Source organism: Corvus brachyrhynchos, unplaced genomic scaffold (genome assembly GCF_000691975.1).
Source record: "Corvus brachyrhynchos isolate BGI_N302 unplaced genomic scaffold, ASM69197v1 scaffold10, whole genome shotgun sequence".
Taxonomy (NCBI): Eukaryota; Metazoa; Chordata; class Aves; order Passeriformes; family Corvidae; genus Corvus; species Corvus brachyrhynchos.
Window position 1 is genome coordinate 5,944,191 of NW_008236180.1, and position 11,383 is coordinate 5,955,573.

Genomic DNA, 11,383 nt, shown 5'->3' on the forward strand with positions numbered 1-11,383 from the left:
ACCCTCCCGCAGTCCCCGGTCCCCTCCCGCTGTCCCCCGGCCTCTCCCTCCGTCACAGGGAAGGACCCACCCGGCACCCGCGGATCTCCCGGGGCAGCCACCGCGCAGAGCCCGAGTCTCACCGGGGACGGCCCCTCCGCTTGCAGGTGCCTTCTGCATCCCCCTGTACGTGCCCTATGTGCTGACGGGGAGATGGATCTTTGGGAGAAGCCTCTGCAAACTCTGGCTGGTGGTTGATTACCTGCTCTGCACCTCTTCGGTCTTCAACATCGTACTAATTAGCTACGACAGATTCCTCTCGGTGACAAGAGCGGTGAGTCCTGTCATGGCAGCTGAGAGGGACATAACTCTCCTCCTCCTTTATTCTCCAGATTCTCTGCAGTAATTAAAAGCTCTTTGACTCCTCCAGAAATTACGAAGCTTTCAGCCTGGAAAGCAATAACCATCCACAAACACATAATTCAGTGGTGGTTTCAGCTTGGTATTCCCGGCACAATTAACTCACTTAAGGCTCAGACCCCGTTGTGCAGGTGTCCCCTTCCTAGGTGACGGGATAGTAGCGTACAAGCAAGTCAGCCAGGTAAGCAGACTTTTAACTAATTGCAAGAGCTTATTATCTCCAGGACAAACCAGTGGATTGCAGTCAGACTCGCAGCTTCTCCCTGGCTACCGCGGCAGTAGATTGCACTGCCGGCTTTGGAAGGGAATGTGGGGAGGTCCCTGGGTGTGTGGGAAGATCAAAATGCTCAGCTTTTCGCAGGAGGTAACGAGCAGTTCACAGGCAGATCTGATCCGCTGCTGTTTGCTCGTTCCCTGACTGCAAATACAACACGGATTCAGCCCAGGAGTTTGTCAAGTCCCTCTTCTTGTGACTTGCAGGGAGTAGCTGGGGACAACTCAGGCAAGTGGTGGGCGCAGACAACTGCCAGGCTCCAGCCAAGTCTGTACATTTCCACTTAGCAGACACCACATTTTGGAGCTGTAAAATGAGTGTTCTAAATCTTCCCTGCAAGAGTGAGATTTATCTAGCAATTGCTCCTGTTGCCTATGGCATACCAATTTGTTGGTCTGCTGGGATATTGCCTAGCAACTTTACCAGGAGTGCTAGCAGTCCATTTGTGAGGAGCCTCAGCCAGCTGGGGTGTGGGACTGTGTGTAAGAAAAGGCTTTCCTCTTGCAGGTCACCTACAGAGCCCAGCAAGGCAACATCAGGCAAGCAGTGCTGAAGATGGTGCTGGTGTGGGTGTTGGCCTTCCTGCTGTATGGTCCTGCCATTATCAGCTGGGAGTACATATCAGGCCAGAGCATCATCCCCACCGGGGAATGCTACGCTGAGTTCTTCTACAACTGGTATTTCCTCATGACAGCCTCCACGCTGGAGTTTTTCACTCCTTTCATCAGCGTGATGTTTTTCAACCTAAGCATTTACCTGAACATACAGAAGCGCACCAAAATGCGCCTGGATGTTTTCCATGAAGTGCACAATCAGTCCTTCACTGAGGAGGTGGAAAGGAGCCCAGAAGCAAAGCTTTCTTTGAAATGCTGTAAGTGGGAGCAGAAGGAGTCAGCTGAAACCCTCGACCTCTCTAAGAGCAAAGCTCAAGGAGCAGCCTCCACTTCCAGCCTGGATGCCAAAGATCTGCTGGCAACAAGCTCGGAGAGCTCCAGGAAACCGAAGTGTTGCAACAAAAAGAGCTGTAAGAATTCAGCCTCCACTCTGTGCTCAGAGAAACGGATGAAGACCGTGTCCCAGAGCACGACTCAACGCTTCAGGCTCTCTAGAGACAAGAAAGTGGCCAAATCACTGGCAATCATCGTGGGCATTTTTGGGATTTGCTGGGCACCGTACACTCTCCTGATGATCATCCGCGCTGGCTGCCACGGCCAGTGCATCTCTGAGTTCTGGTATGAGACTTCCTTTTGGCTGCTGTGGATCAACTCGGCTGTCAACCCTGTCCTATACCCTCTCTGCCACTCCAGCTTCAGAAGGGCTTTTATTAAACTCCTTTGTCCCAAGAAGCTGACGATTCAGCCTCACAATGCCCTTCAGAACTACTGAAAGTGAAGCCAGCCCAGTGTGAGGATGAGAAAAGCCTTAGTTTACTTCTGCAGTATTGGGACTACAGCTTGTTTCCTTGGAAGAACCCAGGAGCAGTGGTCTGGGGCAGGTGAGGAAAGCAGAAAAGAGCCCACTATTAACTTATTTTAGTTTATCAACAACAAAATCCCACATAGAAGGATAAAGGGGTTTATTGACATTAACCACAGGTAGTGAAATCTGTGTCCGCCACTCGCAGGTGCCACAAAAGAGCTCTGCTGCCACCTAGTCAGCCTGAGCAGCACCAGCATTTTTCTCCAATAAACTGAAAACCGAAAAATAAAAGCTAACAAAATGTCTGGCTTTAAACTACTGCACTAAACTACAGCTTAGCTGTTTGCAGACCTGATCTTTCCCGTAAATGGGAGCGTTTTTTCCTTACACCTATTACATGTAGATGATGATACAGAAAGAAAAGAACAAACCTCAAAAGAAAAACATCTCATTTATCATTTCTGCTACAGCAGCTGCAGCCATAATCTGGATCTCTGTTCCATGGGGTGCAATAGATGTCCCTTCCACACCTCAGGAAGGGACAGATCTCTGCCCTAAGGAGTTTACAGCCAGACTCTGAGGCACTGAGCATCTTGAAGTGCCCTGCTGGCGCTGCCTGATCCCTCCCTGCTTCAAAACTGGTCTGATTTCCTTTGGGTCCTGCCACACACTGCCCAGTGGTCCCATGGGAGTGCTTCCCTCCTGCCCGGAGCCACAGGAATGGGCCCTGGAAGGCCCCCAGAAAAGGGTTCCTGTGCCTACGTGAAAGGTGCCAGCACAGTACCAGCTTCTCCACAGACTCCACCATGACAACCCAAAGACATTTTCAAATCTGTTCTGCAGGATCTTAAAGATACTCTTCTGGCACTGTGTTAGGGAATGACAAGCTCAGAGAGAAGTAAATCTTGTGTTGTGTTTTTTATGTTCCTTTTTATAGTGTTCCTTTCAAACCTCTTAAATTCATCAAGTTTCAGTTTCTTGCCTTCTTCCTTTTAAAATATCTCACTTCATTGGAGTTGAAATATGGAGTTTAAAATACCTCACTTCATTCAACCTGGGTTGAGCTGATTCAGTCAACATAAGCATCAATTATTTTATTGTTGAATTTTCACATTTTTTTTGGAATAGTCAAATGATTGCACAGATAGAGCACCAGATTCAAGAGACCAGGGCCCTAGCCTTGGTCTTATCATAAAATCCTGGACATTTTATCACTCCTCCCCATCAGAGTTGCTCATTTCTTCTGTAACCTCTTTGGGCACAGAGGCAGTTTGACCAAAAAGCAGATTAATTCCACTGCTGACGCTGCTCAATGATGTAGTAACACAAATAAGTAATCAGTTGCCATGGCGAATGCTCTTATTTAACAGTATTGCACAGAGAAGTTCAAGATCCTAAGTCTGAAAACTACATTTACAAATAGAAACCCAAATGTTGTAAAGTAGTACCCAAAAGCTTATGATGTTGTGATTGCCAATTACATTTTGCTGTTGCAAGCAAACTGCTTTTTGGCTGCTGCTATGAGTAAAAGAAAATGCCATCCCACTGTATCCCAGTGATATTTGTCAAGTAGATCAGTATTGTCATCTGAAGTCAGGTTCTAAATGATGTCTTGTCTTGTGTATGTGATATTTCAGACTTGTGACATGTTCTGTCAGTCTGTTATATATGGGTTAAAATATACCCCTCGAAGTATGTGTGCTCTGAATTGACAGGATGAACTGTTGAGCCTGCTTGTACCTTTCCCTGTGTCTGCTCCCTTCTGAAAACATCAATAAAGTATTTTTATAAGAAGCTTGCAGAATATTTTATGGTGAACAAGGTGTTGTCAGAAATGATAAAATCCAACTGGAAGCAAAACCTCTATGGATTTGCCTGAGAAGGCAGATATACATGTCACAGAAAAAACAGCTCCTGAAACAGCTGAGTTTCTCTCACCTCTGGTGAGCAGGTTCCTGACAGCTCCCTGAGGGTGTGGTGAGTGCACATCACTCAATTCTCTCCAGCTTCAGGTCTTTTCAAGAGCATGTTACATGCAGCTGAGATCTGGAGAGGTTACATCAACAATAACACTTCCTGTAATTTACAAACCCCACTGGTCTGCCTAAAAATGACAAAGTCATAACGTGGCCAAGGCACCAGTTTCCAGCTGTGGCTCTCTTCAGTTGTTCATCGGGAGAGGTGGAACCACTAGATCACTCATTCTGATAAAAGAAGGTGCCTGTTGTTACACCTTCCTTGTGAGCCTTTTGCACAGTATTTTCATGGTCTCTGAACTCCTTATGGGCAGAATTATCTACACTTGACTGAAAGTAATTTTATTCATTGTTGGATTTTGCAGGGAAGACACTTACATTCCTTCCTGGAATAAGAGCCCTAGCTTTGCCAAATAAAAAAGAAAAATAATTACTTATGCCTGGACATGAGGTCACACCTGAGCCTGGGTTTCATATTGAAAAGCCTGGGAGCTGCTCTGAAGCTTCAGAGCAGCTGATGACTAATTCAAATATGCTTAAAAGAGTATTTGAATTCTGCTGATTTTTAGTGTTTGGAATATAAATGTCTATACGTATTTGGAAGAGGCAGGGATTGGGAGATTCTAGGCATAATACATTATGAATTGTGAAAATGCATAACCGCTAGACAAGGTAGGGCTGCTTGTCAACCAGCCCAGCAAAACACCTGTGTATAATTCATCTGTTATACCTGCTAAAATAATGCCTCTTTCCTATTGTCTAGGCATAAGCTAAGCAGGCAGGACCTGTTTTCAACAACCATGAAAGAAGACTTGCTGGAATAATGAAGATGATTCAAATATTTGGGGAAGCACATAGGAATTATGAACATGATTCAAATATTTGGGGAAGCACATAGGCTTCATTTCCATGGAACATCTCCACAGAGGAAAGAAACCCAGCTAATTCCAGAGAGAAGCATCCAATTTACGCACAGAGTGTTAGTAAACAGCATTCATGCAGCTGCTCAAGTCAGGTCCAGGGAGCTTTTTGAATAAGTGACTTCCCATAGGAGCTGTGTGGAGGTGATGCCAGTTCCCCTCTCTTCATACAAACCTGCACTCCATTAACTCGAGGACAGAAAGCCTGCCCTAACGAGGTCTGTGGTCTTTTCCTAGAACAGCATCTGCATATCAATAAACCATCAAAACCCCCTTTTTTTAGTTCAGCACAGCTACTTTCTTTCTGTCTCTGTAAATGCTTCCTCCCTAATCACCAATAATGAGAGATCTCTTTACACAGACAGAGGAACTTTGCTCCTGCAGCCTCTCCTCCAGCCCTTCCTCAATTACCATCCCTTATTTGTTCTCTCCAACCTGCAGTTACACAAATTGCTCCATTGTTCCACAGACATCACTGAAGCTTCATTAGCTCAAGTAGGAGGCTGGAGAAGAAGAGAGAATGCAAGAAGGAGCTTTTGTTGAAAAACACCTGTCTGGGATAATTAATGAGATTTGCTGGGAGGGAAGGGCTTTGAAATTAGCAAGATGTGATTATATATTGGTTTGAAAGAATGCTAATGGTTTTCCTTCATGTTTGTAAATGACCATTCATCTTCACAGCAGAACTAGGGTGGAAAGATCAGGGGTTAACTTCCTTGCCAGAAAGAACTTTAACAACATGGTTTCTGTGAGGGAAGATTAATTTTTCATAACCCCAGCTCCCAAGCAGTGACACCAGCACAACTTTGCAGTGCAGACCTGGTCCTAAAAGAGACTTCCTGCACTCTACAGAACTTGTTCTGCAAATAGATGTGGCACAATAAGGAGTGTTATTATCCTTACTTCTGATGTGAGAATAATCAGACAAGAATAAAAACTCTTTGCAAGCTGCCCTGGATGAGTGCCACAAAAGAGAAAAGCTCTCTCAATTTCTGACACCACAAAGCCAGCCTTTCATGCAAGATTGCACAGATGTTCCTGTGGACAGTAGGGAACTCACAGCACTTCTCTGTTCCCTTAACCTTTAAATCTCCTCCTCTCCTCCTTACAACAATTTTCTGTCAATATAGTTGCATTTGCAGGATTAAGGAATTCGGGGGGTTTAGAAAAGCAATTAGGAATTCTGCAGATGAAAGGTCTTACCTATAACCCAGTACCACCATTTTATTGGGATAGAAAACTATCATTGACACTTACTTCAACAAACCCACCACCACCTGAGGGAGGAAGACCTGTACACACCTCAAAGGCAAAAAACCCCAGCTCTGTCCTTACATCTCTTGTTGCAAGCTCAGGAATGCTGATGACTCGTTCAATTAGCACCATTTTTATTGCTAAAGTCCAGGATGCATGAGCATTATTTATTATTTACAAGCCCCACAATCTTACTCCATAATTTCCAAGCTGCTTGCACAGTCTGGGTGCAAAAGGGAGCTGATACTTAACCCAAGTACCAAACATCACAGGTAGAGCTGTGTGCACATCTGTGGGGGAAGAACAAGACCATTTTTAAAATGCTACAACCTGATTTTTTTTTGAAATGACTTAGAGGCACTAAGCAAGACCTTTGGTTGTGTTGTAAAGGCTTCATGACAAAACTGGAGTTTTTAAAAGCAGACTGGACCCATAACTTAAACATCTGTTCTTTAAAGCACACAAATGTGTCTCTGGTGTGACACTGACTTTGGAATTATTTTTAACACAATATCCTAGGATTTAGCAGCCCAATTAACACTGAAGGAAAACTGATTTCAAAGTAGTTAATAATCTCATTCAAGATCTCTCTGAGCATTCACAAAAAACAAGCTCTCTGCTAGGAGGGCAGCAACAGTTCTGGCAAATTTTTTAGCTGTTAACTAACAGCTCACACACAGCTTTAGCCTTTAGAAGCTGTTTACTGAAGAACAAACAATATTGGGGGTTGCATATAACCCCTTGAACATGAGAATAAAAGTACTCTTTATGAGAATAAAAGTACACCCTGCAGTGTCCGTGAATTGAAGACAGTTTGACAAAGCAGAGCAATCACCCTCCATTATGAAAATCGTTTGTACTTTATACTCTAAAAAGCACAAATTTGACAGACCATTGTGGTTAAAACACCATTTAATATCCCTGACACAGCTTGTATTCAAAATATACAGGGATAAAATAATATGTGTAATACTTCTATGAAGCCTGTGGTCAGTCATCTGGGAATTAAGCTGTTAGTCAAGAGCTTTCACGAAGGAACAAGATCTTTTGTTGCTGCCATTAAAATTCTTAATCAAAATGAAGGTTGCAAAAGACTTTACGGAACTGTATGGGCAGAGGAATGCTGACACACAGCTAATTCCAGCATAGGGAAAAGTCTGCAGTCAAATATGATGTCTCTCATTGGAAGAATACAGCACCAGGGCAACATAAAACCTCAGCAGAGGACCAAAATACCCAACACATCCTTCCTGAAGCAGTCACTGGGAAGACCTCATGCAAACAGAAGCCTGCAGAACAGCTCATCTTTATTTCAGAAAGAGCTGAAGTCCCCTAGAAATTCCCCCTCACAAGTCCCACATGCTCCTGTCCTCTGCTACGAAGTGACAACCTCAAAAATGAGAGAATCCCATAGAACATGGGGACTATACTGATTTCCCTCGAAAAAACCTAGAAATTCAAACTTCCTTCACTCACCTCTTGAGAATGCTCCAGCAGTACTGAACAAACAACTAAAAGCTGGGGAAATTGGCTCTTTAAGGCCATTATGATTGACTCATCTTAATAACCATATTTTCACCTCAGCAGTTATTTCACTGAGAACCATCACTATGCACCACTTTAGAGAAGTGCTTTCCAGCCACCATTTGTAAATAGGAAATATTTGTAATCAATATTAATTTCTCCCAATATTGGCATAACAAGTTATCAAATCAGAATTGCCTCCTCCACAATAAAAGAACACAGAACATAAATTTTAGTCAGCCTAAATGCCACTTTAACAACAGACTCTGAGGAGGTATTTGTGTGCTGACAATCTACCAAACTGCCTTTGAAAAGGCAGATATATTTACTGAAAGACCAGAACAAGCATGACATTTTCTGAGAAAATCTGAGCAAGTTCCTTCTTTATTCAATCACATTTGTGATCCTCTGCAATAATTTTCTCCATTAATGCAGAAGCACTCAGGCTTTCCTGGCATGAAAGAGGGAATGCAGCTATTTTTTAAATATTCACTAAAAGCAAATCTTCTACTGTGCACCCATTCATCAAGAGCCCTGGTTAGCTAAATGTGATAACAGTTTTATTCCAGGCTAAATACATTAGGAAAATAACTTCTGTAGCACTAATTTAATTTAGTCTTAACATACAATTCTAGAACTGTCTACGCTTCATAAGCCACTTCAAGCCATTGAATAACAATTACAAAAATCACTATCTTTAGAACAGTTAATTAGTGATAATTACATCAATTAGTAGCACCAGTTAGTAAATTGTACATGTTTCACATGGCAATTGTTGTTATCCATCTACAGATTAATTTTTATTTACTTTGAAAGAAATTCTGAACGCCTTAAAAAATAAATAGGAGATGTGTGAGTGGGCTCTCCTAAAGCTCCTAAACACTGCCATGGACTGCAGTTCCATGAAGAGGGTGAAGTGGATACTGGAGGATTATTTTCCAAATTCCAGATCATCTGTCATGCCACAGAATTTCTATGTGACTCTGCAAGTTGCTAGGGTCCAAATCCAGACAGATATTTTAATTCAGAATGTTTAAATTCAGTGGGAGGTAGGCTTTTCCAAGCCTGGCTAAGTTTGGACCTCAGCCTTCCATGATTCAGTTTCTATCACTGAAAGAAGATTAAAAAAATCACTCAGAAACATAAGGTACTGGAATTAAAAAAAAATAAATACTTAAACCCATTAAATTTTCATCCATCAAAACCATTTTCCTAATGTCCATAAATTAATTCATGAAGCTAGAAAATGTTGGTTGATTTAGAAACAGAGATGTGTTAGCTTACCAAAATTAAATACATTTTTTCAGCCTATAGATACAAGGGGCATAAGCACAGCTAATGGGGCACCCAACCCATTGCAAAGTGGGGCAAGCTTCAAACCCACAACTCCTGGCATTGGAGTTATTTAATGCTATCAGATTTTGGGTTTTTTAGACAGAGCTCAGCATCCCAGTAATTGCTATTTTGCACCACTGCATTAAACTTCCATTACATGTCTGCTGTGGGGGTGGATAAGAGAAGAGAAGAAACATTTTCTAAAGCAATGCAGTAAGAAAATATTGATTTACTACAGGGACTTTTTGCCAGGTTACTTTTTAAATGTGATAAATGTGAGTCCTGTCTGGACAGAGCACTCTAGCTGCCCAAACTCATCTTCCTGATTTATAAGAGAGGAAAACAACAGGAAATGAATAGCCACAAACCAGTATGATTTAATGAATAAGATAATCAAAATGTGGATACCTCATCTGTAATATCACAGATGTCTTCTTGACAACCAGTGTTTTAGCAATTAAATAGTCTCATGCAAATATTTTTTTTCATAAGCATTTTCCACTTTTAGTGGAAGATTAATTTATCTGGATTTAGAGAGTGAACAGTAACTGCTGTCAATAGCTGATTAGTGTGTGTACAAAGGAAGCACTGGGTGGGGATTCCCAAGTATTTGGGAAACAATGATGTTCCAGTCTCAAAGGTAATTAAGCACCGAGGACCCAAATGTCAAGATTCAAATGAGAAATCTTTAAACCATGACAACGCTTTTCCATATGCAAAAATTGGTCCCAAACCATCAGATGCTTTCTAAAATATTGACTGTTACCTGCACATTAATTGCCTATCGATTTCTCCAATTACAAAAAAAAAAAAAAAGGCCCCACATAGGATTTGAATAACAGAAGATAATTTGTTCAGCAGTTCATTTTCAGCTTTTCAATTGGTCTTAATAAGTCTGGATCTAAAATGTATTTCTAAACCTGCATCTTAGAAGATGGTTGTGTCTGTATAAAACATTTTCAGTGTATTTGAATAAGCACATGGCTCTTCGTGTTTTGTGTCACGTTGTACTCACTCATCATGACATAAAGTACCAGCACTCGAGTTTGCTGCAGTGCTACAGCCAGGTTAAAGGCCAACCAAACTGAGCCCAGGTCACCACTGCATGAAGCCACCCGCTCCAATTAAATTAACTGAATGTTACCAGAATAAAACGGATTGTAACAAAGTAACCAGCCACAGCCATTACTTCTTACTGAATTGGAACATCCAGGCAGGAGTGAGTTATTAAACCATAATGATATTGATTTGTAGTATGGTTGCTCTTTTGTTCTCTTTCATCAGTCGGGAAATGTGTACATAATACACAAATACATGTCCCCACCTTGGTGGCATAAAGACACAGCAGTGTGCAAAGAACAGAGCTGAGCAAGGAATGCATGCTTCAAGGAGTCAAAGCTACATTTTATATACACAAGGGCAGAGACAAAAACCCAAACCCTATGGATGACAAATCAGATGCTGTTAAGCCCTCCTTGGACAATTCTATTTCAATCAGAAAAGAGGAGATGAAAGATTACTCTCAGTGGGGAAACAAAGGACAAACACAACCTCAACATTAAAACAAGGTTGATGAAAATCTCCCTGCCTTTGTCCTACCAACTAGGTTTTATGACTCAGAAAAATGGGTACATGCCACATGATAAATTTCAGAACTGCTTAGAGAAAAATCAAGAGAGCAGCCTGAAGGGAGCTTTGCTCTGTTATCAAGAGTTGCAAAATCATCTCTTATCATTATTGGTATGCAAATGTGACCCCCCTCCAAATAATAATACTCCCCTCCAAGTAATAACTGCAGTCTTTCCAGACCTCTACAGTGCAGTCACATTTAAACCCTATTTTAAAAATGGAAAAATTGTTGCTGGGGGATGGCACTGGAAACTGCAGCATGGAAGACAACCAGGAAACAGAGCTGTTCTTCAAAGGCCAGGCACACATCAACATTGGCATGAAGTTTAGCTGTGTCAGGGTGGAGTTTTAATTCACACCAAAGCCCTTTCCACAGTGGCGCACTCACAATGCAGATGTTGGCCAGTATCCCATGGAAGACAGGACAGAAAAGCAGCTGGATGGCGGTTCTGTATCCAGCATAAACTACAACAGGATCCCACCCTATCAGCATGAGCATCTCTGGTTCACAGCCTCTCCTGTCATTCTGTAATTTGAATTAATATTTAAAAACAGGTAACAAGTTGTTAAGCATGGTCAAGTCAAGAGCACTTATTCACTTACCACAAAGCTACTTAAAACCAGAAATCACTATGAAGACTCCTAGTAAGTAG

General features: G+C 42.2%; 1 protein-coding gene across 1 annotated transcript; it reads left to right on the forward strand.

The window, feature by feature from the left end:
- Positions 1-4: 4 nt before the first annotated feature.
- On the forward strand, positions 5-3,886 carry HRH3 (histamine receptor H3; the record flags this gene model as incomplete). The annotated part of the gene is made up of 2 exons (XM_017735825.1): positions 5-313; positions 1,181-3,886. Coding segments are annotated over 2 exons (1,188 nt in total), but the record flags the coding sequence as incomplete, so codon positions are not given.
- Positions 3,887-11,383: the final 7,497 nt, after the last annotated feature.